The 25,936-nt window shown below is 50.6% G+C and overlaps 1 protein-coding gene across 1 annotated transcript in view; it reads right to left on the reverse strand.

Annotated features, from left to right (window-relative positions):
* SMG6 (SMG6 nonsense mediated mRNA decay factor) overlaps positions 1-25,936 on the reverse strand; it is a 97,845-nt gene that overhangs the window by 67,205 nt on the left and 4,704 nt on the right. The window contains exons 3-10 of the mRNA XM_050909196.1: positions 25,433-25,625; positions 24,609-24,719; positions 23,762-23,868; positions 22,555-22,633; positions 21,101-21,211; positions 20,234-20,446; positions 4,543-4,604; positions 478-623 (exon numbers count right to left, since the gene is read on the reverse strand). Coding sequence (XP_050765153.1) covers positions 478-623; positions 4,543-4,604; positions 20,234-20,446; positions 21,101-21,211; positions 22,555-22,633; positions 23,762-23,868; positions 24,609-24,719; positions 25,433-25,625 — 1,022 coding nt within the window. The remainder of the gene's footprint in view (positions 1-477; positions 624-4,542; positions 4,605-20,233; positions 20,447-21,100; positions 21,212-22,554; positions 22,634-23,761; positions 23,869-24,608; positions 24,720-25,432; positions 25,626-25,936) is intronic.

The raw sequence follows: 25,936 nt of genomic DNA on the forward strand, positions 1-25,936 counted from the left end.
AGGTGCCTTAATATGGGGCATAGCCTCCAGCCTGGCCTTTCAGAACGTGGCATCGCATCACCCAACCACCTGCACAGACACAAGCAGTCACAGGCAACGCCACTCTCCCAACAGCCAAGGCCTCCGAGATCCTCCCAGCCCTTCTGGTGCCAGCACAGGCACTGAGCAGGGCCCAGGCTAAACGCCGGGAAGGCAGAGCCATAAAGCATTGCCTTCCTTCTGTGCTTGATGACTCAGGCTCCAGGGAGATGCGATGCCTCTTCACCCCTCAGACACCTCAGCCAGCTCCACCGAGGCCCCGCCAAGGTCTCTTTGCTGTCCCTACGCACGCCGACACCCCCCGGCATCCAACCACCGCTCCGCTTCCCCATCCATCTTCAGCTGGTGAGTCCCCCCCACCCTTCTCCACGTGAGCAACTTGGCCATACAAAGAGCAGCTGATCCCCAGCCCGGTTCCCCTAAAGCAGCACGTGGTACCTTTGGGCTGGGAGTTGTACACTGCAAACATGTTGATTGCCACAAGCTGGAGCATGCGGGTGCTTCCGATGGGAGGGGGGCTGTGCTGCAGCAGGACCTGGAACTCCCTCAGGACCTCCTCGGCCACCGCAGGGAAAGTCTCCATCCTGCAGACAGAGAGAGAGTCTGTAGAGCACAGGCTATGCCCCGGGGCACAGGGCAGTCAGTCGGCACAGCTCACTCAGTGTCACGTCTCCTGGGGAAGGGGGACCCCCTGGGGTGCTGTCTCCCATCCAGGAGCCGCGGGGAATGAAGGTGCAGGCTGCGACGGAGGCAGCTGAAGCCTTCCTTAGAGAGGGTAGCGAGGGATTGCTCTGACCGACAGGCAGCATTCCTTTGGCAGGAAAACACGGCCTTTATGAGTCATTTCTGACCAACCATTTTTTTCTACTGACTTCTACCAATCTGGGAGGGGTGCCAAGAGGCCAGCAGCTCACTTGGACCAGGAGCAGCCCATGGGACTCCCGAGAAACCCAGGCTGCAGCAAACTGCACACACTGGTGCCACATTGCGGATGTGGCAATTCCAGTGCACTGAATGTTGGCCAGAGCGTGCTTCCTCCAGAAGAACGGTGCCTGTCCCTGGGCTCCTCACTGCAGGATCGGATTCCATGGCACCGAGCCCCATCCCCCCCCCAGGCTACACACTCCCCGGCACTGTGACTGAGCCCCTAAACTTCATCACTTAGAGTCCCCACAGGACAAGGACTCGCAGACTAACGACCGGCCTCATCTAGCTGCTGGAAACGTCAAAGCTGGAGCTGGTCCCTGCAGCACACAGCGCTGCTGTCGCTCATCAGGACACAGCAGCCAGCTGCTGCAGTGCCACAGCCGGGAATGGGGTGTGCTTTCAACACCGCTCACAAGCGCCCACGGAAATCTGACACATTTATCCTACTCTTCATCTGGCATCGCTAAGGGAATTAGCTGAGGTTACTTATCAGAGCTGCTGGATCCTCAGCAACCTCCCAGCTGAAGGGGGGTCAAAAACTGAACTGATTGCAAAGAAGAGCACAGTCAATTCACAAAAATGACTGAGACATGGTTGCCTAAAACAGCCCTCCCACAGAGAGTCCTCACCTGGTATCCCATGAAGACAACTTTATAACCAAGAAACTGCCAAAAACCTTGGAAACTATTGGGTGGGGGGAAGGTCCTCCTGTCCCACTGCCTTTTCTGCTGAACTTGCTGTGTTACTTTTCTTGCTCCTACACTAGAAAAAGCCACAGCTCGACCCAGCAAGAACGACTATCTGTCTCACAGCAAGTGTCTGCTCCAGTTATCAGTGACATCGTACGAGTGAGCCCACATGGGAGCGAAGGAGCCAAAATCCGAAGTGGGCGAGGCATCTGGAGCCGCCAGGGCAGGCAACCTCAGGGGCCTCCATAGCAATTTCCTCTACCTTCCCCTGAGAGATTCAGATCTTGTGATATCAGCACGCTACAGGCTGGATTAGCAAGCCACTTCTGGTAACCCACATGGGCAATTCTGCTGGGCTTCCCCAACAGACTTTCAGGACAGTAATAGGCTCTATTTTTAAAGACAGAAATGGCTTTCTTAACCATATTTCACAGATGCCTTTCAACAACCGGTTCTGCCTAGCAGCAGGGGTACCCTCTCCCCGGGCACTGTTTGCTGGAGCAGTTCAAAGTCTCTGTTACCTTCCCACAAACACGGGCTGTAACAAACAGGCCCCTTGTACTTTGTAGCTGTGCAGAACGGAGCAGCTCCACCGGTACAAAAGCACTGCTCCCCCTGGAAGAGGCAACTTCCCTGGATTTGGGGCACAGCCAGGGAATTAGAGCAAACTGATTGCTTCTAAAGACTTCCTAATTTTGAGAAATCTCAGACCACATCCAGCGTATCCAGCAACATTCTCCTAGGGCAGACAGGACACTGGGGATGGAGAAGCCCTTTGCAGGATGAGTTGTTAGCAAGGAGATGAAGATTACTGCCATGGAATAACAACAAGAAGGAGCGAGGGCTTCCTCAGCCCCACCAGCTGTGCTTTGATACCACAGCACATCTGGAACGGCATGCAGTAACCCCACTGAGCTCAGAACCAGCAGGTCAGGAGCAGAGTAGAAGCTTTTAATAAATTGCTTACCTGTGGTTTTAGGAGCAAAAGAGTCCAATTAGGGCAACATCATCTTTTCTGTACTTTTTACGGATAAATCACTGATTGGGCAGATAAATCACTGCCCAAAGAGGACTCAACTGTTCCTCACCTTTTACCTATTTTAAGTGCGGAAGCTGTTTAGCAGGGCTGGACGATTTTCTCTTCCTGTGTCATGGTATTACTTTCTGGTTCCCATCTAAGTACTTCAGGGGATAGTCTACCATTAAACATACTTGAGTTTTCTAAATGACTGTCCTGGGAAGCAACCGCCTCAAACGCTGCATCTTAATTTCACAAAAGTCTCAGGAGCCAAATGTGCAAGCAATCTCTGCAACATCCCCATTAATCCCACTGCTGGCATACGTTCAACCAGAGCTCGGCCGCGAGCACGGCCCCACAGAGCCGAGGACCAGCAGCTCCCCGGATGCTCTGCCCTCCGGCACAGACATGCTGCAGTTACCAAACCTTTCACGGGCTCTTACAGCTTTCCTCCTCTTTTCCTGTGGGCAGGAGGACATCCAGTTCTGCCTCCTCACCGCAGGCCAGCCTTGCTGCCCGCGAGCAGATAATCAGTGCCTTGTGACTCTGGGAGAGATCAACAGCACCAGCAGTGAGCAGATTGCTCTCCCCCTCGCCCGCAGACACTCTCCAACAAATTCACCAGCACAGCTCCTACTTCCTATTGCTTTATGAAGGGTCCAAAGTCAAGCACGTGCCACTCCTGAGTGGTCACCCCAGAAAGCGCCCTGGACGGAGCAAGTGCCAAGGTTTCGGGCTGCATGGCAGGATCAGTGCTGTGTCCTGCACTGCTGTGCTTCCCCGCTGCAGGAGGGAAAGGGGACGGGCCCAGAGGCAGGGAACTGTACATCTGAGTCAAAAAAACAACAGCAGGGACAAGATGCCACTTTGCATCCACACTACCTTTACCTAAGTGGCCTAGAAAAGGTGTCTCAGCCCTGTAACTTGTAGCCAAGTTCCACAAGAGACTGGAGGAGCCAACAGAGCTCACAAGACCACATCTGCTTACGAGGCACTGGCAGGCTTAAGCAGAGACCACCGTTGCCAGAGACTGTCTGGACCCACGCGAGGTCTCTCTACAACAGCCGCCCCCATACAGCCGCCCCATCACCTGACAGCAAGGGCCAGTCCAGACCCGGAGCAGGGACAGCTCCATGGGAAGCCCATCGGCTGCGAGGCTGAGCTCTGCTCTCTGGGTCATAAGGATGTCCCCCAGGCTGGGATCTCAGCCCAGGCCTGAATCAGGCTTGCTTTGCTTCAAGGGTAGCTGTTCAATTACTTGAAACCAGTTTTTGACAGACGTTGCCAAGGGCACTTTGTATAAACCAGTTCCCACAGCCAGGGCAGCTCTCAGCTACGAGGCTTTCACTGAAATGGCAGTGAGGAGATGAAGGGCAAGGCTTGTCTCGACACGCTCCGGACGGCAGCTTTCAGCCACCGCATGGTTCTGCCTTGATGGTTTTGTGCTCCTTGCAGGCAGCAGCCACCGAGAGCCCCCCAGAGCCACCTCTCTGCTGGCTAAGAGCAGGGGGGAATGGAAGAGGGGGGGTAAAAACAGAAATTAAAGGGGAGGGAGCATGGTTAGGTGATGGGAGAGAGAGAAAACAGCCTCTAGTCCCGCCTGTGTGCATATCGGCCATCCGAGCTCACTCTCTGCCAGAGGGTCCCAGTGCACGGGCAGGACTGGGCCTTGAGGTGGGGGAAGAAAAAGCCCAAACAATAACCAGTGTGGATCGGAGGGCGGGTAAGGAGAATAAGAACCAGGAGGCTAGGCCTGCAAGAATTCACACCCTGTGCCCTCAGCTCCAAACACAGCTTAGTTGCTAACAATATTAAATTCCAAAAAGACTTGTAATGTAGGAAAATAAAATAAACATCCTGCACACTTACCCAATCCTGGTAAACAGCTTCCCATGGGCATGGAGAAAACTGAGGATGAACCTTTTGTTCAGCTGCATGGGAAGAAAAAAAAAAAAAGAGAGAGAGAGGAGAAAACAATTAAACTCTCTCCGATTTCCTGTGAATTAAGAATGTCCCCAGTGACAGAAGAACCTGGCCTGGATGCTGGGGGTGGCACTGGAGATGGGAACCAAATGGACATGCCCAAACTCTTACAAACATCATGCACACAGGCACGGGCAAGTGCCAAACAGCTGGAGCTGGAGCGGGGAGAGGCGGTGGAGACACAGCACCCTCTGCCGATTCCTGCGCTCCCTCGCAGGGCTGCTCGCCCGGCGGGCACCGGCCCCGGGGCGCCCGCACCCCGGGCAGCCAGGGCTGCCCGCGGGGCAGCTCTCGGCCCAAGGGCTCCTCCTCCGCACCCCGTAAGCTGGAAGCACAGCGCAGCCTAAGGGGTTATGCAAAAGGAGTCCCCAAAGGCAGCCTTTCCCACTAGCGTTTCCCACCAATGGAAAAAAAAAAAGAAAACAAAACAACCAACAGAAGCAACTTGCTCGGTGCTCCGCGACTGCAGCGGAGGCTGAGCAGCAGCATCTGGTCAATGCGGAGAGGGAGCGGGATGTCCTCACCAATGCTTTTCTGCAGAGAAGCCAACACGGCGAGTTCAGCAGCAAAGCTAGGAGCACTTGTTTGTGCCCTGCCAGGAGCAGCTTTCAGAAGCAAGGGGGTATTTGGGTGATGCTGCACCCCTTCATTTAACTCCAGCCTTAAGCAATTACAGAGAGGGAGCCCGTGTTCAGATCTATCAGAAAAGCCTCTGAAAGCCTGCAGCAGCAGTGCTGCTATCGAACTACCAGAGCAACATGGAGCTAAGGGGATACACGGGGAGCCGGCTGTAGCACATGGCGCGAAGGCAGCTTCCTGCCCTGCTTAGGTCCAGTAACACCAAAACCTGACTTGGATAATTACTCACTACTGCTCTAAGCCACCTCTGCTAGCTCAGCAGAGCTCTGGGCTTTCCCAGTCCTTATCTAAATGGCTTTGAAGAAGGCTGTGGGTGGGTCAGTAGTCACTCTGCCTAGCCCTGGAGGTGGCTGTGTCACACTAGGAGCGGACCGGCCTCGCTCTTACCTTCTCGACAGCAAGAGGCTTTCCTCTCACACCCGCGCGCCTGCACAGCCTCAGCACGGTGAGAAAAGCCAGGCTCCGAGCACTGCGCAGGGAGATGCTGACCAGGAGCGACCCAGAGCACCACCGCTCTGCTCCCCTTCGCACAAGATTTTTATATCTTGAACTCCTCTACAAGGTCAGCAACGCCACTTCCATTTACAGGGGGAATCAGAGGCACAGACAGAGGATGAGATTACCAGGCAGGGCTGCGGCAATGCCCGGCCAAGAGCCAGGCACACGTGAGAGGGTGCAAGACGGGCACCGGCTGGTGCCTCCTGGCAGCATCAAGCTCCCCGCCAGGCCTGGCTGCAGGGAACGGTTATCACGGGCAGTCCTAGCTCTGGCGCTACCTCCCACCCTCATTTGCTGAACCCCTTGGCTCACGCCATGACTTATGCCAGCTGCTCCGCGAGGTGCAATTGCTCGGTTAGGTGTAATTAACCCGGGCTGCGTTCCCGGAGGACCCATGCAGGAGAATGATGCCCTGCTGCAGAGTCGCTCCTGGGCCATGTGCGAGTTTAAACATAAAACCTGTCTCATAAAACAAGCCAGACCAATTAAACTGGCCCCCGCAGCAAGGGGTTCTTGCTTACTCACTATTTTACTGCTGCCCTAAAGAGCCCTTTCCACTGGAACTCGACTTTATTTGCCACCATTTTATTAACTCTGCAGATGAAACCCAGAAGAGACTGGGGAATACTGGGACAGCACAGCAAAGCCCTTATTCACTCTGCCAGTGAAGTTTCTACATAGCTGCTTCTCCACCATCCTCCTTAGGACACCAAGGCAGCTCAGAGCTTGAAACATTTAACACGTACTTTTTTTTTTCAGGCAACAGCTTGTGGCAGTAGAAAGCTGGTTTGCGACCAGCTCTGTGGCTCTGGCTGCAATCCCATACCCTGACAGAGACACAGCCTAACATGTCTGAGCCCCTAGCTCAGGTGCGAGAGCCTTGGTGGGGCAGCAGGCAGTGCTCTGCCCCACAGCAAGCCCACGTGCTGCTGCTGCCTGCGAGAGCTGGAGGAGGGGGTTCATGCTCTGTGCTCTTTGATGGGGGACATGGAAAAGAGCAGGAGCTCGTGGCCTGACCCATCTCTACTGGAAAGCCTGTTGCAACGCTGATCAGCAGGCTGCACGTGGGGGAAAGAAGAAATTGGGGCAGAAGTTTTTCTCCAAGGCCCACATTCACCCACAGTCCTGGGATCGCTCACCCTGCAATCCCCACACCACTTTACTGGCAGCGGAGGAGTACCAAAACTCCCCACCTTGAATGGAAAGTGACACCCATGCCCAGCAGTGACATGCCCAGAGCGTTCCCACAGAGACACCCGGCTCTGGGAGGGCTCACCAGGGCCTCGGCTTCACCTCCATCTTCTCAGAGCAAGTTTCACACTCACCCTTCTCACTTGCAATCCTAAGGACTAACCAGTCACACTCCACAGGAACCACTGCTGAACTGGGACACAGACGTGCATATATAAATAATTTTTTCTAAAAGGAAGCAGGTTACCTGCCTCTAGGAAAGAAGCATGTTTCTCTTGCCAACTTAAGCACGAACCCAGCAAGCCCAGGCAGAGACCCGTGTGCCCCAGCACTGTGGCATCTCAAGCAGGCACCTCTCACGCTTCTTTCATCACTTTTTCTCACAGCCTCAAGGTTTTGATGAGCTCATCACTTAACTTTGGACCTTTCATCTCCGAGTTCACGCTAAGGCCACGGGCTGCTTTGACTGGGCTTTTCTCTGAATGACTCCTTCTCTAGTGACTCACCTGTCCCTCAGTCTCCGGGAGCCCTCCCTGCTCCTCCCATCAAACGCCGCTTCTCACGACGAGAGGGAAACAGTGACTTCCACCATCACCTGCTGTTCTGCATTCGCACGGCGGAAAGGAACACTTCCCCAAAGCCCTGCTAGCATGCTCGCTACCCTGACGGTGCTAGCATGAGACCTGCAACAACTCCTTGCCTTCACCTCACTCACTGTGCAGTCCAAGGGTGGCCACCTCCAAAGGTTTCCTGAAAATGATCCTTGTACCGATGTCAGGATGCCAGGGGAAGACAGGGCTCACTGTGCACTAACATCGCTGCCCTTTGCAGACAGCTTTGCTCCTTGGGATGGGGAAGCAAATCTGGCTGGTCCCAGCTGGTCGCTTGGGAAGAGCCCACCAAGTAAGGCTTATACAACAACAAAACTATGTCAAAAAATGGATTTTGGCCCTTCCAGTTGAAAAGCGGGCATCACAGATATGGAAGTTATGAGCATATAGTGAAGGCATTAGTTATAAAAACAAACCAGCTGTCAAGAAGAAGAAGGGGTCCCTGCACACAGTAGTGCCTGAAGCTGAAAACAGCTGTTTCGGCTGTCATGAGTCAGCATGTGCAGACAGACTAAATCCACCTGGGAAGAGGCAACCTCACCAGAGGAAGCAGCCCACTGCTGCTTGGGGAGCATTCACACACCGCACCGCCAACCAAACTGGATTTGTTACCATGGAAGAAATCAACAGTGACTAACAACTTCTCGCGGAGCAGCTAAGTGCAGAGATAGCAACGGTCCTGGAACAGCCAGCTCAAATCACTGAGAGGCCACGAGGAGTACGTCTTGACAACACACAGAACAGGGGCGGTCAGACAGCTTCAGGAAAGGTTTGTCATGTCTTGAGCCAGAAAAGAAGAAAGCAAGACCCAACCTCAAGAGACCATGGACTGACCAAAAAGGGTTGAAAACCGTGTCTCCCACCCAGCACAGAAACACTGGAAATGCCACCGGGGTGCACAGGAAAAGGAGTGCCACAATCCGGGCCAGGGAGCAGAGCTGCTGTGCTCGAACCCAGCGCAGACCCATTTGGCTCACGGCGAGGAGTGCACAGAGCTTTGGCACCTGAGCATCAGTCCTAGCTGTGAAGGAGGCACCAAATAAGGGAAGGATTCTGGAGCAGCGACTCCTGGGGAAAAAGCGTTTCAAGTTAAAAATTGTTACTTCAGGTTTGGAAGTAAATTTCAGGATCTGGTCTTTATCAAGCGAGGCAAACTTTCTTCAACATCAGCAAAGCATCTGTGGAGCAGAAAGCAGTGTCAGAGTCAAAATAGGCTGCAAAAGACAAGTTCATTAATCAAGAGACCAGATGCAAGACTGCCTGTAACAAACGCGCTGTCTCCAACGGAGTGGGACGGACTGGAGCACAGCGGGACGTTCTCCTGAGTCTAAGGGTCTCCTCAGTGACAAGGGGTTGGGATACAGACCACAGAGCCACACAGCTCCGCTCCAAAACACGTACCACACTCATCCCAAATATTTTCAGGGTTTCTTGGGCAGCCAGGCTTTTCCAGGCACAGCTTCCTTGCTGAGAACTGTGTGAAATAACATCCAGGCACCCAAATTATGCCATATTCTCACTCCCAGCTCAAGGACCAGATATACCACGTTAATTGTTAAGATTATTCCTTTCTTCCACAGGCAGCTCCTTCAGAGCTTTACACCACCCAGTCCAACAGCAGCAGTGAGCCCGCTACCTCCCCTGGAGGTGGCCTTACAAATATGAGCCTGAGTCTTTATTCCACACCATCCCAAACTTGCAAGGCACAGCTCTGGCTGGTGTTTTCCACGGCAGTATCTCACTGAAATAACACCGAGCACTGATACAGAGCTTCCTGAAAAGCCCAAGATGCTGCAGTGGGCTCCACTGGCAAGACACCAGGAGGAGGTTTTTACTGTTACAGGTGCAATTGCAACAAAGTCCTGGTGGAAAGTGTTTTGTGCAAATGGCTACCTACGTAAAGGAGACGAGACAAAAGGGCTATTAAGATTGTCTGGCATTTTTGCAGTATTTACAAGGTACCCACAGAGCTGTGGGCAAATTCCAGCTGGGCTAATTACCATAATCATTCCTCTTCATATACCACCTGCAACCACAAATGGATACAGAGCTTGCCTTGGCTGCTTCTTGCCACGTGTTCTAGTGCAGGTTTCTGTTTAGCAGTCGCAACGTCCTACCCTGAAACGGATTAATTTCTGTAGCATTAGAAGCAATTCCAGTGAGAATCCTGATACTTAACATCAGACACTGCACAAATGTAAAATCCAATTTGCTATGACATGGAAGAAAGAGGGAACCCTGATGTATTGTGGCCTTGAGGCATATAAAATTCATTCCCTGGTAAAGAGACCTTGAGACACCCGTGCCGCTTCCTGATCTTTAGGACTGCAGCAGCTCCAGGACACATCTCATGGCTAGAAGAGTTGCAAGCCAGCAACCCAGCAAGAGAAGAAGAGGCATTTAGGAAGCCCCCCAGCAAAACCAATGAGCTTTTGATTTTTCCCTTCATCACTGCAGGGAGCAGGTGAGATGAGAAACATAAGCAAGAAAATTGTGCACGTCAGTAACGTAAAAATCAAGCAGTGGTAACTTCACTGGCTCCGAAACAAACACCTGACCTATAAATAAATCCAACATTATTTAATAACATATTTACTAGTAGAACTTTCAATTTAAGGAAAATAGGTCAAATAGAATATTTATATGCGTGTTATTTCCTTTTCAACCAAACTGGTATCTAAGTTTGGTTTCTATAAATTAGTAACATGCAACATTCTTGAAAAAAATATTACCATTAAATAGATTAAAAACTGACTAAGTAAACTCTTAAAAAGCAGCGGTCTTCAGGGCCCTTCACTGAACTGGATAGAAAGAGGTTGGTAGAGACCCACTAGCAACGTTTTTAATCAACGAACTGAAAGCAAATTCTGCTGTCAAACTGCCTGTGACACAAAGGCGAATGGAGCAGTAAGTAACGATGACTACAGCGCGTTCACACAAGGTTATTATAATCACTTCAAAATCTGGGGTTTTCCAGCATCAAATATCATGTTATGCATCTGGGATCATGTAAAATTAAGTCTCCAGGAGACTGTGCCCGAGGCAGCTTCTCCAGAAAGGCTCTAGGGACTACAGCAGCCAAGTTCCCAATGCAATGTCCGGTAAAAAGGGTTAACGCGTCCCTTAGATGTACAAACAGAGAGCAGGCACTGGACAGCACATTTACATCTATATACAGCACTGGCAAGGCTGACACTGAAATACTGTATCCAGTTCTAGTGCCCTTATTTTTAAAAGGATGCTGAAAAATTGGTAAGGGTCCAAAAAACAGCCATAAAAGTGATTCAAAGGCTAGAAATGATGTCTTGCAGTGAAAAACTTAAACAGCTCAATCTGTTTAGTGTATCAAAAAAGACTGGGAGGCGATTTGATTGCAGGGTGCGAAGTGCCTCCGTGGTACTTAAGGGCTCTTTACACTCGCAGAATAGCAAAGCACAAGAACAAACTGGAAACATTCACTCTGGAAATAAGGTATAAGTGTTTCAGAACCAGTGCAATTATCACTGGAACGAACTCCCCAGGAAAAGGGTGGATTCTCAAGACTGGATGTCTTTCTGGAAGTTTTGCTTTAGCCAAACACAAGTTATTTGGCTTCATATAGGAGTAGCAGGGTGAAATTTAAGGACCTGTGATATACAGGAGATCAGACTAGATGATCTAATGGTCCCTGCTGGCCATAAACTCTATGAATCTATGCAAACACGCCATAGAGTCCTCAGCTGAGATATCAAGTTAACTTTCAACACAAAACTTTTCACAAATTGGCTCTGGTGCTGCAGGTCGTTTAGGATACAAGCTCAGCTCTTCAAGGCTGCATCTGGTTAAGCACTGAAAGCGAGATGACCCAGGCAGAGCCATTCTTTGTCCAGCAGGTAAGGGGGAGGCCACGTGCTGTGCACTGAAGCAGCCCCAACCAGCAAAAAGCAGCTTATACTCAAACACATACTGTTTGCCAGGAGTAAACAGCATCCCTTTCCTGTGATAGAAAACTGACACCAAGAAATGTGTGATAAGTTCTGGTCATAAGAGATCTCCTGCTAATGTAGCTCAGGGTGTTTTCAGCCTTCTTTACTGCTCCAGAGTAGATCATTTGTGAGGTTAAAGCACAAAGGAGGGAGACAGTATGAGAAATTAAGAAGGGTGAAGACTGAAGAGATCTAACCCTGAAAGGCTTAGGATGGAGTTAGGCCAACCGAGAAGACATTTGGACAACAGGCTGAGCAGAGGCAGAGCCTTCCAGAAGGATGACAGCATTATCGCACGCAATCTTCATGCTCCCGCTCTCCCAGCCACGCTCACCAGCAGGGATAATGGGAGCTGCTCGCAACTAGCCTGTGCCCCAAGCTCCCACAACCTGGAGGTGGTTGTCCACCCTGCTGCATTCCCGGAGTACTTCTGGAGCCTTCGCTTCTACCTGGGCAGCATAACACAGGGCACGAAGGCATCTCCCTCTCCACTTTGAATTACGCAGCAATGAAATCCTCTGGGGAGGAAGAGTAGAGCCAAGGACAGAGGAAATGACACAGATTCCAGCAGGTTCCACTCCCTGATCCTCCGGAAGGAAATTTCTTTCCTAATACCCACCTCCACAGTGGATACGAAGCCCATCTGGAAATGGCTCATTCAACACTGAAGAGAAATAAACACTCCCCATGGCAGAATTAAGAGGTTTGGCTGTGGAATATGAGGTGCTCATCCCAAAAAGTGTACAACAGACAGCAGAAAAAGTTGGCCTGGGCCAACTTCAGACAAAGATCAAGGTTAGACTAACACAAAAAAAAGCTCAAGATAAATCACTGTCTACAGCCTTCACCCTGCTCTGGGAAATTTCCCAACCCTGCTATTAGGCATTTTACTTCCTTTACCAGTACTGCCAATTCTGGCAGTGTTCTCGTCTGAAGTGCAAACTCTCCCTCCCAACACCACTCTGCAGTGCCTGGATCATCAAATCCGCTGCCACGAGAAAGGACTAATGTGCAGCAGCAGGAGGGGGTTTGGTTACACACAAATCCCTGGCTGATCAGCACCAGCAGGAGAGGAAATGAGGAAAGAGTGACTGACAGGGAAAGGCGGTTTCTGGATGATTGTACTTGGTTTTAGAGTATGAGAAGCTTGTTGGAACTTGAAGTCTCGCTCCCCTCACCGCAGCCTCTCTGAGCACTGGGATATAGCAGAGCCCCTCACACAGGCATAACTCATTGATGTCCTTGTAGCGGACCCACCTCTGATCCACAACGATACTTCTACACACATTAGCACCAGATGCCTGTTACCGGAAGAACATGTCGGTGTCTCTCCCATTCAAGTAACATTAGCCCCTGCCTTGTTCTTCACAGTTAAATAAAACCACCAACATGGTCTAAAAAGAAAAGGGGGGGGGGGGGGGGGAAGAGATCAACACCAACTTCTGGAAATTCTTACTGATAGCTTAGCCTTCACTTTCTGGGTAGTGACAAAAGGTCAAGTTGCGCTGGAAAGCAACATGTGGGTTCTACACGACATGCATGCACAAGCTAAATTGGTAACCAGGCTCTGCGAGCTCTGCCGAGCTCCAGTAGCTTTAGTGGAGCAGCACTGAGCATCCACGGAAGATCACGAGCCTGGGCAGGGTGCAACAGCGTTTCTGGTTGGATTGCTAATGCAGGAACTGCAGCCGAGAAGGTTTTTACCAGCATTTTAAAGTAAAAAGCAGAGTTTATAAAAAAAGTTAAGTGCAAGCAGGGGGGTGCACAACTGGCGGGCAAAAAAAGCTAGTGCTAAGCTGCATGGCTGAATGTCACGTCTCAAACCCAGAGAGGCTAGGAGTGTGGTTTTCGTGTTTAACCAGTTTCAACTGCAGCCTGGCACTCTTTTACTTCCTCCGCAGAGAAGTCTTCTCACTGCTAGGGGAAAGAAATCAACCTTACCACGCAAAACAAAACGGCTAGAGTAAAAATAAAGCCCCAAGGTGGTTTGGTGACTGAGGTCATATTAGGAGGTGGAGGGGTTGCAGGCTGGGGAAAGCACTCAGAAATACTCACGCTGCCAACCAAGAAAGAGATTACAGAAAACGAGACAGGGCAGAGAATTAACGCAAGTCCAGCAGTAAAGAGGCTGAGAAGCCTCTTTCGCACGACACCAGCTCCCCCGTGCTCAAAACAGTTTGTAAACTGTTTCCTAAACACAAAGGGAAAAAAAACCAGACCTAGTCCTGACCTCCATGAATGAGTAACCAAACCCAACAGCTTCCTGCAAGCTTGTAGGGGTAAGGAAAGGAGGCTGCCTGGGCAGGACAGAGGGAACTCCAGGTTTCTCCCTCTCAAGTCCCGCTTTGGGCACAAAAATTAAGGATGCAACATCTTGTGCTGCTTTTTCATGTGGGTGGTGGATAAAGGACGGAAATAAGGAAGGGCAGCCTTCAGCCAATTGCTAGTGCCTAGCATTCCGGCCCCAGAGAGCTTCTCTGCTCGTTTTTGTGCCACAGGGGAGGCTCAAGCAGAGGCTCGCAGCACTGCAGAAGTGTGGATCAAATATAGCAACAAGCAGCAGGCTGGAGGGGAAGCACTGCCTTCCCTTGACAGCAAGGGCAGACCATAACGCAACAGACCACAGACTGGATCATTCACATTAAATACTAGAGAGCACCTAACCGTAGCAGAGAGAAACTTCCTGACTTAAGACGAGCCGCCCTCCTGTGACAAGGCGCTGATGGCAGCCTGACCCAAGGCCTTGCTGTAAGACCTTGTGTATTTCCCACTACCGGCTTGTGCACTGAGTAAAAACAAGGGGGCACTCCCTCGTGTGTCCCCTCCCTTTGGGGACACACCTACGCCACCGCTCTGGTGCAGCTCAGACGTTTAACAAGTGTGAGAAATGGCTTCAGCAGACAGTCCGCTGGGCATCTCCACGCACTGCTGGTCTACCAGTTTCCATTCCTTCCACTCACTGCACAGGTATATAGTGTTGGGTAAAAGAAAAACCCTGAAAGCATGCAAGAGTCAGCACAGGCTTCCAGGGCATCGTGTGCAGCCTGCAGGGTTACTCTTTTGGGGAGTCATGTCCCAGCAGTGGGAGGAAGGCAGGCATGCCTGCGCTTTCACACTGCCCATCTAAACCAGAGTCACAGCCCCAGCTGCCCGGACTTATTTTCCAGATGAGAGGCTCCTAAAAAAGGACCATTCTGAGTGCTTTGCCCACCTGACACCATGGAGGTAGCAAATGAGGGAGCCCTGTACTTCAGCCAGCGGGGATTATTCATAAGAGCCTGCATGGAAGAGAAAAGATCAATCTTTCACTGTCCTGAGAAAAACCAACCAGCCACGCTGGCAGTGCGGAGAAATGCTCCCACCATCCTGGCAGCAGACTCAGGGACAGACACCCCAGAAACAATGAGTTTCCCAAGCAGCCTCTTATCCACACATCTGTATGGAAGAACAACCATTGTTATAGCAATACATCATTTCCACTTTTGCCTGTCACTTATTTCTAGTCATGTGTAATGGAAAAGAGTTACAAGGTGAGAAAAGAGCTGAGTGTGAAGGGAGCCGCTCTCAGTAAACAGGGGTGCCTCTGTGGCATATTTGCACAAGCAAAGTTGGGCCACGCTCACAGACGCCCAGCTCACACCACCACAGCCTTTTAACAAACCAGATGCTCCTAGGGACCACAGGGAGTGACATCAAAGCAACCTCAACTCTGAACACAGATCACTACCACTCCCGTGGGTGACTGGTCCAAGCAAAGGACAGGCTGATGGAGCAAAATGGCCAAGAAACCCGCACCAAAACTGCTACCAGACTGACGTGAGGTTTTATCCCACTGCTCCCTAGAAGCACCCCTCTCCAGATGCAGAGCCCAAGAGACAGCTCCCCCAGACAAAAAATTGCACTGACTGAAACCAGCCAGGAGAAGGAGCCAGCCCAGTCACCCAAGCAGCTGCTGCCCAAGAGGAACAAGCGCACAGACCAGAAACAACAAACACCGCCAAGGAAAAACGGATGTGAAACATGCAGGAGCTGACTAGGACAGTGACCCTTTTCACTAAAGACACATGGCCTCTGCTGAGGCAGCGACTTGGGCAGCCCCAAGGACTCCCCAGTGCTCCTGGATGCACAAGCATTCCCAAAAGTGCCTTCTCCAGCCTTGGACTGCAACTGGGCTGCAGAAGTGTAAGTGGACGCAGCATCATGGTGCACAGGTGAGGCACGCAAAGTCAGAAATAAAATTAAGCAGGCAAGAACTACTGAGAAAGACAGAAGGTGAGAATCCTTAGAGATGTCTCATCTCAGAAAGAAACAAATCACAGTAAGTTGTGAAGAACGCCCCAACCAGGCATTGCTGGATAAGTTCCCAGTTAGCTGAATCCTGACCTAGAGGGAAAAAAGCAGGACAGCTCTCACAACCTCTGCTGCTTTGAGAAGACAGGGCCCTCACCCAGCTGCAGAGGACCATTTCCCTGCATCTCCTTTTCTAGGACTTGCGAGGTGGAAGGAGATGAAGGGGTCCAAAACAGACTGGCATCACTCATCCGAAAGAAAATACAAACAATCACCCAAAGATATGCCCTGCTTACAGCTCTGACATTGCCGATCTGTCTCCTGGCATTCGCACCCATTACCAGCACAGAGTGACACCTGTATGTATAATAAGCTTCCAAGACAAGTACAGTAGGTAACAAAGAAGAAACACAAAAGTAAGAAACCCTCTATATTCAGCCTATTGACAGAACCTTGACTTTTTTTTTTTTTGGTAGACCTCCTGGTGGTATTTACTGCTCACTTGTGGAAACCCTGATGCACTGTCCATACTCCCTGCTGCTGAGAAGAAAGCCTCTGTAAAGAAACGGAGGTTAAAACACGCTCTGAACTTCAGAGCTAATGATTCCACCACAATTTCTCTGCTACTGCAAAGGGGTTGTTGCTCCACGGGCAGCCAGCACCAGGCAAAATGCAACACCTCTGTCCCTAACCAGCAGGCTGGGGGGAAACGGGAAGGTTCCTGCTGCCGACGCCCAGGGCTGAGACAGCAAATCTGGACTCTGGCCTTAGCTTTCCTAAGAGCTTTTTGGGTGGCCCTACAAGACTGACCTCTCACAAAGAGGCTAGGAGACTTAATTCTTTAATGATGCTGAAGTATTCAGACATCTGGAGTGAAGTATTATTCAATTACTGTCTTGCCAAGGGAAAATCTCTCTTCCCTAATCTTAGCTGCAGCTATGGAGTAATCTTTATTAGTGCATCCATGCTGCGTGATAACACAAGGAAGTATCTACTGCAGAGCATAGGCAGCAGGCAATAGCAACTGTGGGAACCTTAACTCAGCATTTCCTGACAGGAGTGATTAAAATCTCAAACTCAGTGTAATATTAACGCTTTCTCAAGAGACTGACAGCACGTTTGCCCTGTTTACTTTACCAATTCATAGTCTGCACAGTACGTTGCATATGGTACAATCAGATTTAAGATCAATACAGACCCATGGCAAATGGAACCAGTGGCAGAGAAGAAATGGTAGAGACTCAGCTCTTCAGCTCACTTTGCCCTATCCAGCTGTTTTTAAAAAAGCAACACAACTGCTCATTGGTTCAGCCTCCTTTTTTGCATTTCTTATTGGAATCCCACATGAAGTGACCTGATATTGTCAGGTAAGCAGGGTGCTGGGTCAGCCTGGACTCTCCTGCCACCGCACACCTAGAAACACGCAACATACAAGAGACCACAGAGAACAGCCATTCACAGAACGAAACCCCAAAAGGCTGTGGGCATAAACAGACAAAACCCTAAGCACAAAACAGCCAGGCTGCAACCCAAACACTTCTTCAGCTTGCTTTGAAACCGTCCCATGCCCTCCGTGCCAGCAGTGCTGAATCCAGCTACTGAGGAAGGGGCCAGAGATGTATGCCCCTCGGTGTGGATAGATGGTACATTCTTTCAGTTTTGCATCTTCCTAGAAAAGATGATGTAGCAAACTGTGAAAGAAGCAGCTATGCCAAGCCTCTACCTAAACACACAGTGCCTAGGCAAATTGCCAGCTCTGCACGCCACCTTCCCTTGTCACAGCAACGGCTGCAGTGCAAGCTGGCCTTCTACAGACTTGCCATCATGCTCTACTAACTCCATTCAGTTGGCTCCTAACCCTGAAATAAAGTAAGGATGTTTGTGTCTTTGTATAGGGCTGCATAAGGAAAAATAAAGTCAGCACTGAGAAGAGATGCACAAGCATGTGCTGCGCAGACTCTCTGCTCGCTGACGGGGACAGCGCACACATCAACAGGTCCTGGGAGAGTAATCGTTCAGCATCTCCCTGCCAAGTGTGCCACGTCACAGGCCTGGCACCTAACCACCTGCACAATGAAGAAAGCGACCACTAAGGACAGAAAACATCCCAAATCCATTTCTTGTCACCTGTGAAACAGCCAGCATCTCCACAGTAAAAACACCAGTCACCTTTGGCTTGGGCTGGGTTTGAAGGAACAGCCTCCGTCTGAAGGGTGCAAGGAGCCTCTCTTCCACACTTCTGCCCAGTACACATCCAGAGCTGTTAGAGGGTATGCTTGCAGAGTTGTATCTGCTTCTGGAAGCTGAACACTTTCCCATTCTACCCTGTAAAATTCCCTTCTCTGGCCCAGAAACAGCTGCCATAAAGACTGATGCCTGAGGAGTTACCTGCAGAGCACAGCTGTCAGTACAAACGGAGGAACACGGCTTGCCTCAGCCTTTTCAAGGGCTAAAGCTGGCAAGGAAGGGACCAAGGAGGCGATGACAAATTTAGACTCATTTCCCCAAAATGACACGTAAGCACTGGCACACATCCCCTGGGAGAAGAGCTGTTCCCTTCCGCCCGGCTGGGGGATGTGGGGCAGAGGTGCTGCCAGGATGAGGGCTGCTGCCTGCCCCTGGCGCAGGCAGGGCCCTTCCGAGGCCAAACAGTGCCACACAGTGGCAACAGACGGACTGCTCCGCTCCTTTCCAGAGAAGGAGCTGCAAACTACCGAGAGAGGCAGGGAGAAATAGGCTAAGAGGCTATAAGCTTCAAGGAGCAAGGAGTCCAGAGCTTCCCGAAGAGCTGCTGTCTTTATCCAGCCCACAGCTCGGGAACTTTGGCAGCGACACAGATTTAAGGTTTCCTTTCCACCTGGTTATTTTCAATCCAGATCAGTTCGGTGACATTGCCACGGCACAGCCCCATAAGCAGTTGTGCCAACACAAGTGGAGTGCTGCACCGCAGCAGGCACAGGCAGCATGAGTACAAGTATCTTGGCTGCCAAAACCAGCAGTGCCCGAAACCGGGCCCCCAGCTCCCCCTGCCCTTTTGCCATTATATTTCTGATCGTGCAGCCCCTCCACGACCAGAAAGCTCGTGCTTTCCACGGGCCAACATTTCAAACAGATGAAGAAATCAAGACTAATGCTAGTAATCAGACACACAATCTGTACAGGCATTGCCAGCAACCTGCACTTCAGAGAGCACAGCCCCCCATTGAACACACCAAGGGCAAGCTCTAGCAAACAGCGCTGCACTATAAACAACAGGACATTGCTGCCCCCCGCTTTGCTAGCGGTTACACTACCTCACATGGGAGCGCTGCAAAAGAGAAACTCCTAGTGCCTCAAAAACGCTCACAGCATCATATGTCAAAGCATCTTCTTCAATGATTTATGGAGAGGCTAAAGCTTGGCACGTTCCTTTCAATGATGCTGAGGAAGCAAAGGTCTCCAGAAGAGAAGCTGAGGAGAGGGAAAACAACCAAGGGCAGTAACATCTTAAAAATGCTGCAGCAATGTGCCAGAGCTTATCTTTCAAAGCTCCAAGACTTCACCCCAGTTCCACCCAGCTGAAGTCACAAACTAGTTATAAAAGTGCAATTGTATCCGAGAAGCTCTGGGCCTCGCAGTATGCGGAGAAGGTCTTCCCAGTTCTGCTAAACTCACATCCTTAACAGCCATTTTAGGACAGGCAGCCTAGAGCTCCCTGGCAAGTTCTCTTGCAAGCCGCATGTGCCAAAGCAGTGCAAGGATTCCTAGAGGATGAGCTCCCAACCACCACTGCCTTCGCCTGCATTCCTGTGCCTGACAAACAGAGTTCACTCGGGCTCCTCTTGCAAGGTACACAGCTCGAACAGACTGACGAGAGATACTGTTAATCAATTATTTCTTTTATCCTTGCAAAAGAAAGGTACTAGTCTGGCCTCTCAGCAGAACAAGTAAAGCAAATATAACACACTGGAAATTAAAACCATGGTTTTCACGTTCCCAGGGCAAATCTCCCATCATCTGGCACCAGGACAAGCGATCCACTTCCAGAACTTACAGGATCACTGTTAACCCTGACCTTCAGCATCTGACCTCATTTCCCACCGGCAACCTCACCCAAGTTAGAGCCCTCAGCAGAGGCATTTTACAGCATCTTCTGTTTCTGCCTCTCCTATTCCATATCAGCCACGCCAGCACATGCTGCCAAGAAATGGATGGTAACAACATGCCTTAAACATGAGAGGCACAAGGTCACCAGCTCCTCAGCCTGACCCAGGCACAGCTCCCATAGGGGAAGCCAAAACACTGGAAAATTTAGCAACAGGAAAACAAAACAGATCCAGTGTCATTCCACTGCATTCCAAACACATGACACCAAAGCCAACTGCTGCCTCCTGCAGTACTCACGTCGCTGGGGCTGAGGTTCCCAAGACCGTTGTCCTGCTCAGAATCCCTGCCAGACTCATGGCCCTGGGAGGAACGAGGGTGGGACGGGTGGATCCAAATCTCCAGCCGCGTGGCATCATCTCCAACTTGTCGCAATGTGGACTTCTTGCCCTTCCCCCGGCGGCTGGGGCTCAGATCCAGCACCTGATGTTTCCTCTGCTCCATCTGCTCAGCCTGGGCAGACAGGACAGATGCAGATCACCCAGGGATCAAAGTATATAATTTCATCTACATGGAGAAATTAGCCCTTCCCCCTGCTTCAGAACCACAGTAACTCATCGGCAGGTCCAGAATTTGCTTTCTGACACTACAGGACAGTGCAAGTGAGAGGTTTTCAACTCCAACTGCCCTGGGACAAGAAAAGCTGTGTCCAGTCCTAGGAGAGCGTGACAGCCAACGTGCTGTATCTTTGACTTGGGGCAACCCTCTGGGGCACAAAGGGACTGCAGCCTCTCTTGCCCACCCCCATAGGTGTGTGGCACCTATGGGATAAAGCAATGATCATGCTGCATGCCAAGGCCATGCTGCAAACCACAGCAACCTACAGCCCTTGCTGAGCTTGGCTGTTTTACAGTTTGTGACCCAGAAACAAGAGATTCAGCTGCCCAAAACAACTCCAAAAGCAGTCTGAGGAGAGGTAGAAAGGACATCATCATTCTGAAGGCTGCCTCTCTCATCTGACTCCCAACATGGAATTTCTTAGAAGTAGGTAAGTGGTGATTCCAAGTCCAAAAGCCACCATCACCCTGCTCTCTGGGTCACAGCTCTCCAGCACAGGACAGTTAGCACGGCAGCTGCAGCATCCCGCAGCCCAGCTCCAAGACTCACCTTGCGTTTTGTCTCTTCAAACAGACTCATGAGGCTCTCCTTGGCTGTGAGGATGGGGTTGCTAGCAGCCAGACTGCGCATGTAATAGTAGACAGCATCCAGCTTTCTCCTCTGCAAAAACAACCAGACTCAGAGCTGCCACTCATTCTGGGGCATTCAGAGCCAAGTTCCCACATACTTCGCCTTCCCTGTCCCTCAATACATGTGCTCTCTCCCTCCATACTGCCTGAGACAGACAGACATGCCAACAAACACTATGACAAGTAGGATCTTGAACTCTCCATCCACATTCACAGCTACCTACAACCACCAGCACAAAGCACAAGCCCTCTGCCAGGGTTAGGGACTGCAGGTGACACCGCAGCCTGCGGACTCGCTTACTCTAGCCCCCATGCTTCTACAGAATCCGTCAAACCCAGGGGCTCACATAAAACAGTCTCTCACCAGACATCAAGGTAAAGGGCAAAGGTATAAGTACTGAATTCCTGACAGTTCAGGAAATAACTCTTTTCAACGTTACTATGAATATGGAAACGACTCCACATGAGTTTTACAAAGAGCAGAGGCCCAGGAAGACTGGATGGTTTGCCAGACTCCTGCCAGTGGTGGGGCAGGATGCCCCCCTCACTTCAGCCTGCCGCTGGGCTAATCCCCTCATGCTCGAGCAACTTCTCAGCATCTTTTCTCCCACAGGCTGGCCACAGGGAATACCGTGAGAAGGCACCCCCCAAGTCTTTATGCTACCAAGATGCACAGCCATTTAGGGTTTTGCCCACATGCTGCTGGCCTTACAAACCACTACAGAGGGCAGGACACTTTGCTGCTCCAAGCCCCATACTGGGAGTCAAAAAGGTCATTCCCAGCCATGAAGGAAATGTGCTTCTGAACCTGCACTTCTGAACTGCTCTGCTTTAAATCAGCGTCTTTCAGTGTTGTGAACAGGCAGATCCCTACCAGCCCCTGTGTCCCATCCTGATGCTTCCATTATCTGCTGTCACATCTTCCTTGAAGTAAGTTTTCCTGCATGGCTGGAGTAGCCAGCAAAACTGAAACCTAAGAAAGTCGTGTGTGGATGTTGCTTAGACCAGTGCCCACAGGTTCAATGAAGACACGGCAAACAGAAACAGCATCCTCATGACAGCACGGCCTTGAGCACAAAAATCTCATGCAAAGCTTTAAACACAACCCACTTTTAAAACATTTGCACTCTTAACAGCCCACAGAACAGTCCCCAAAATGCCGATAGCCTGAGGGAGTAGCGTGTATCTAACAAAGCTGCCTGAAGCCACAGCAGCTGGAATCCACACAGTCCATCCTGCCATCAGCTTTTTTCTTTTTTTTAAAAAAACATCTGGGAGCACTGCCCTAAACAATGCTTTTCTCCACCAGACGGAATCTCACAGCCATCCCAGAGGCTCTCCCTATGCTTGCTACGTACTTGATAAGCATCTTACCGTGTAGATGGCCAGAAGCGCCAGCTGGTTGTATGGGCGGCCGTTTTTGGGAGCAATTTGCTGAGCCTTCAGGTACCAGCTGAGGAAGAGAAGAACCAGAGAGAAAGGTTTACTGAAAGGATGTCAGGTTGCCTTCCTTGCTGTTAAGGGCGCAGAATTCCCCTCGCAGCGCAGCGTTGGCAGTCCTGCAGGGAACAGGCCCTTTGCACAAGTGCCCTCTGCCTGCAAGAGCGCGCACAGGCAGCGAGCCTGTGCCTGGCCCGGAGAGGCAGCTGGGGCACAGGACAAGAGAGAAGGACAGATACAGCTGCAGAAGGAAATGTTCTTGGCTTCAGCCTGAAGATGAGCGTTTAGCCAGACCCGGCAAGCGCTGTCCCCCATGCAGCCTCAGGCACAGAGAACAGGCTATTCAGGGAACGTTTCTCTCTCAGTCCCCTTTTTAGCTCCATGGCAGCTGTGACCAAACCCTTCGTGTTCCTTAGCTCATTCCCCATATTTTCAAGATACTTAATCATCCCAAGAGAAAAGGCATCCGTTCAGTGGCAGTCCATTCATCCCCTCTATTCTCCTCTCTATTTTCCACTCTCCAGCTTATATCATGCCACGCGGATCCATCAACATTGTTCAGACACACCATGAACCCACTACGTTCCTCCCAGCCTCCCCGAGATATCAGTATACTCCACAATGTCCACAGACCCCAAAATCAGCAGCTTCCCCTGCCCTGTTCTCCAAACCTCCACAGATTTCAGGGCTCCATCCCCCACGCCGGGCTCACTTGCCCCCCGACCAGTCTTTGCTCCAGAAAAAACATCAGAAAAACAAGAGTGACAGGAAGCAACAAGTGCCAGTAACTCCTGATGCAGTCAGAACATACAGACACATATGGGAACCTCGCCTGGCTGAAAAGCTACCAGAAAATACAACAGCCATTCTGCCAGTCTCAACAACATAAACCCTCCCTGCTGCAGGATCAGCACAAGACAACTTCCACACTAGATGGCTGGAGGATGACTGGATCTGTTGGCTTGCTCTCTGGGACAGCAAAAGAGCCTAGGCTACATCTTTCAGCTTCACAGGACTGCAATACAATAAAGACGCGTGGAAAGACTTCTTTGGCTCGAGGCAAGTTTAAGCATGAAATGAGATACATCCCTTGTAGGGAGAAGAAGAGCTGTGCTCAGTGCTACAGTGAAGAACACAATACCTGCGTGCCTTTCCGTAGTTTGCGGTGTCATTTGCTTGTTCTCTGTATCGGCAAATGTCCCCTTGACAAATCATACACCTCTGAGCACTGATCAGCGCATACTTCACCTGGAAAGAAGCATTCAGTACATCATGTGGGACCTGCGCAGCCCTAGCTCACCTGCAGACCCAGTGAGCACACAGGGACTGTAGAGAGCTAAGAGGAGGTCACTGACACAGTGAAGGTCTCACAAAAGGGCAGCAGAATGAAGTGACAAGGCTCCATGGCACTGGTTCAGCATTTGTAGGGGCAAGCCAATCCCCTAAACACCTCCTCTCTTACAACGACATCCCATCTCTCTCCAGAAGAGAGTTGTTAAGTCCATGACCAATTTGAGGACAGCTGTTAGACAAACACATCTCTCTGGGAATGGAGCTGGACTAAAATATCCTTTCCCAGCTGTTCCTCGCACCTGCACTCACAGCTCAGGGCAATACGCTGTCAAGTGTCAGGGAGGCAGCACAACTCTTAGCTTTCCTTGTTCATTATTCTGGATTCCATAGACAGAAATAAGAGACGTTCAATATCTAAGGCAAAGCCAGGGTACCTTTGGACACTTCTTTCCCTTGATCAGCCCTGGTCACAGAGCTGGTACAAAAATAGTTGTTCTTTGCAAACGAAGCTAGGAAATGTTAATGCGCTAGAGTTAGTTCAACAAGTTCTCTAGCAGCTGAGAAAGATTCCCTGCAAACGTACTGACATCTGTTCAGAGTACAGCTGCCTACCTCTCGGCAAGGGCAGCACACTGAGTTCAGCATGTTGCATATGATTAACAGGATGAGAAGTCTCCAGGAGGAAGCCAACCTACCATTTTCCTCAGAGGCTTACTGCGGATGGCCATCCCGTCCATATAGTCCTCTAGCTTGAACTGGTATGACACCTGCAGCTTTTGGAGTAGGCCATCAAAAAAAGAAGTGCCCTGCAAAACACACACATACTTGGATGTTACAATCTTTCTGATGACGAGCACAAAATCACCATACCACCCCTGCCATATGCAAGAAAGAAGGTCCCTCTGCCTGAGGTTTGGGCTGTTTCTCTTCAGAAAACAACACGGAGGCTGGAGGATCTCCAGCCTCAGAGGTTTTCAAGACACTGAGCTAGACAAAAATCAAGACTGACCTGATCTAGTGTTTGAGAAGTCCTGCTTTGAGCAGGAGGTTGGATTAAAGCCCTCCAGCAGTCCCTTCCCACCAACCTAACTTATAGAGTTAACACATCCTCTTGGATCTGTCAGCCTACCTTCTACAAAGAGTAAACTGAGCTGCACAGTTTAACGGAATGACTTTGAAGCAAACTTGATAAAGATGGTGCAAACACCTCCAGGAATGCTTCTGGTTTTTTCCACTTCAGGGCATTCATTGCGTTTTAGCTTAAATTAATTTCTGATTAACATAAAACACACCAAAACAAGCTTGGTTTAAATTATAACAAATGTCCACCCGGACCTACACCTGCCACACTGAACCATAATCTGTCTGAGCATTCTCCTTGCACAAGGATGGCCTAAGGCACACAGAGATATGAACAGGATCAAGAAGGCTAGGTGCCCAGTTACACCATCCCATCCTAAACACCAGCCAATCCCACTCAAAGGTTTAGTGGAGTTTGGGGATGTTTCTCTCTTCTTACCTCATCTAGAAGCTGAAGCAGTTTGTTCCGAATTTCTTGGGCATTTTCCCCTTGAGGGTCCTTGAGGAGCTGCCGGAATTTCTCAATCACCTGGTAAAACGCGTTCTTCCACAGCAGCTGGTCCACGTTCTGGGTATCGGAGAACTCGATATCCATCAGGATGCACCGTTCGTACAGCTGCAGCATCTCCACCCTACAGCGAAACACAATCAGCGGTCAATACAACAGCAACCGCCCAGCTCGGGCCTGAGCTGCCAGGGAACACGTGCCGAGCCACCTGCTGCTTCTCATCCAGCAAGCACAAGATGTCAGCAGTTCAGCCGGCTCGCACGCTATGGCAAATCCATGCTTCCACACATGTCCCAGAGGGAGACGAGAGCTGTTGCAATCAACCATCCTTCCTGCTCCAAGAGGGCAAATCTGAAAGGACCATCTCCCTTGTACGTATGCATCAGAACGGATCAGGGCCTGGCAAAGAGCAAGGAGCTCTGCTACAGTTCTGCC

This window comes from Gymnogyps californianus, chromosome 20, assembly GCF_018139145.2.
Source record: "Gymnogyps californianus isolate 813 chromosome 20, ASM1813914v2, whole genome shotgun sequence".
Lineage (NCBI taxonomy): Eukaryota > Metazoa > Chordata > Aves > Accipitriformes > Cathartidae > Gymnogyps > Gymnogyps californianus.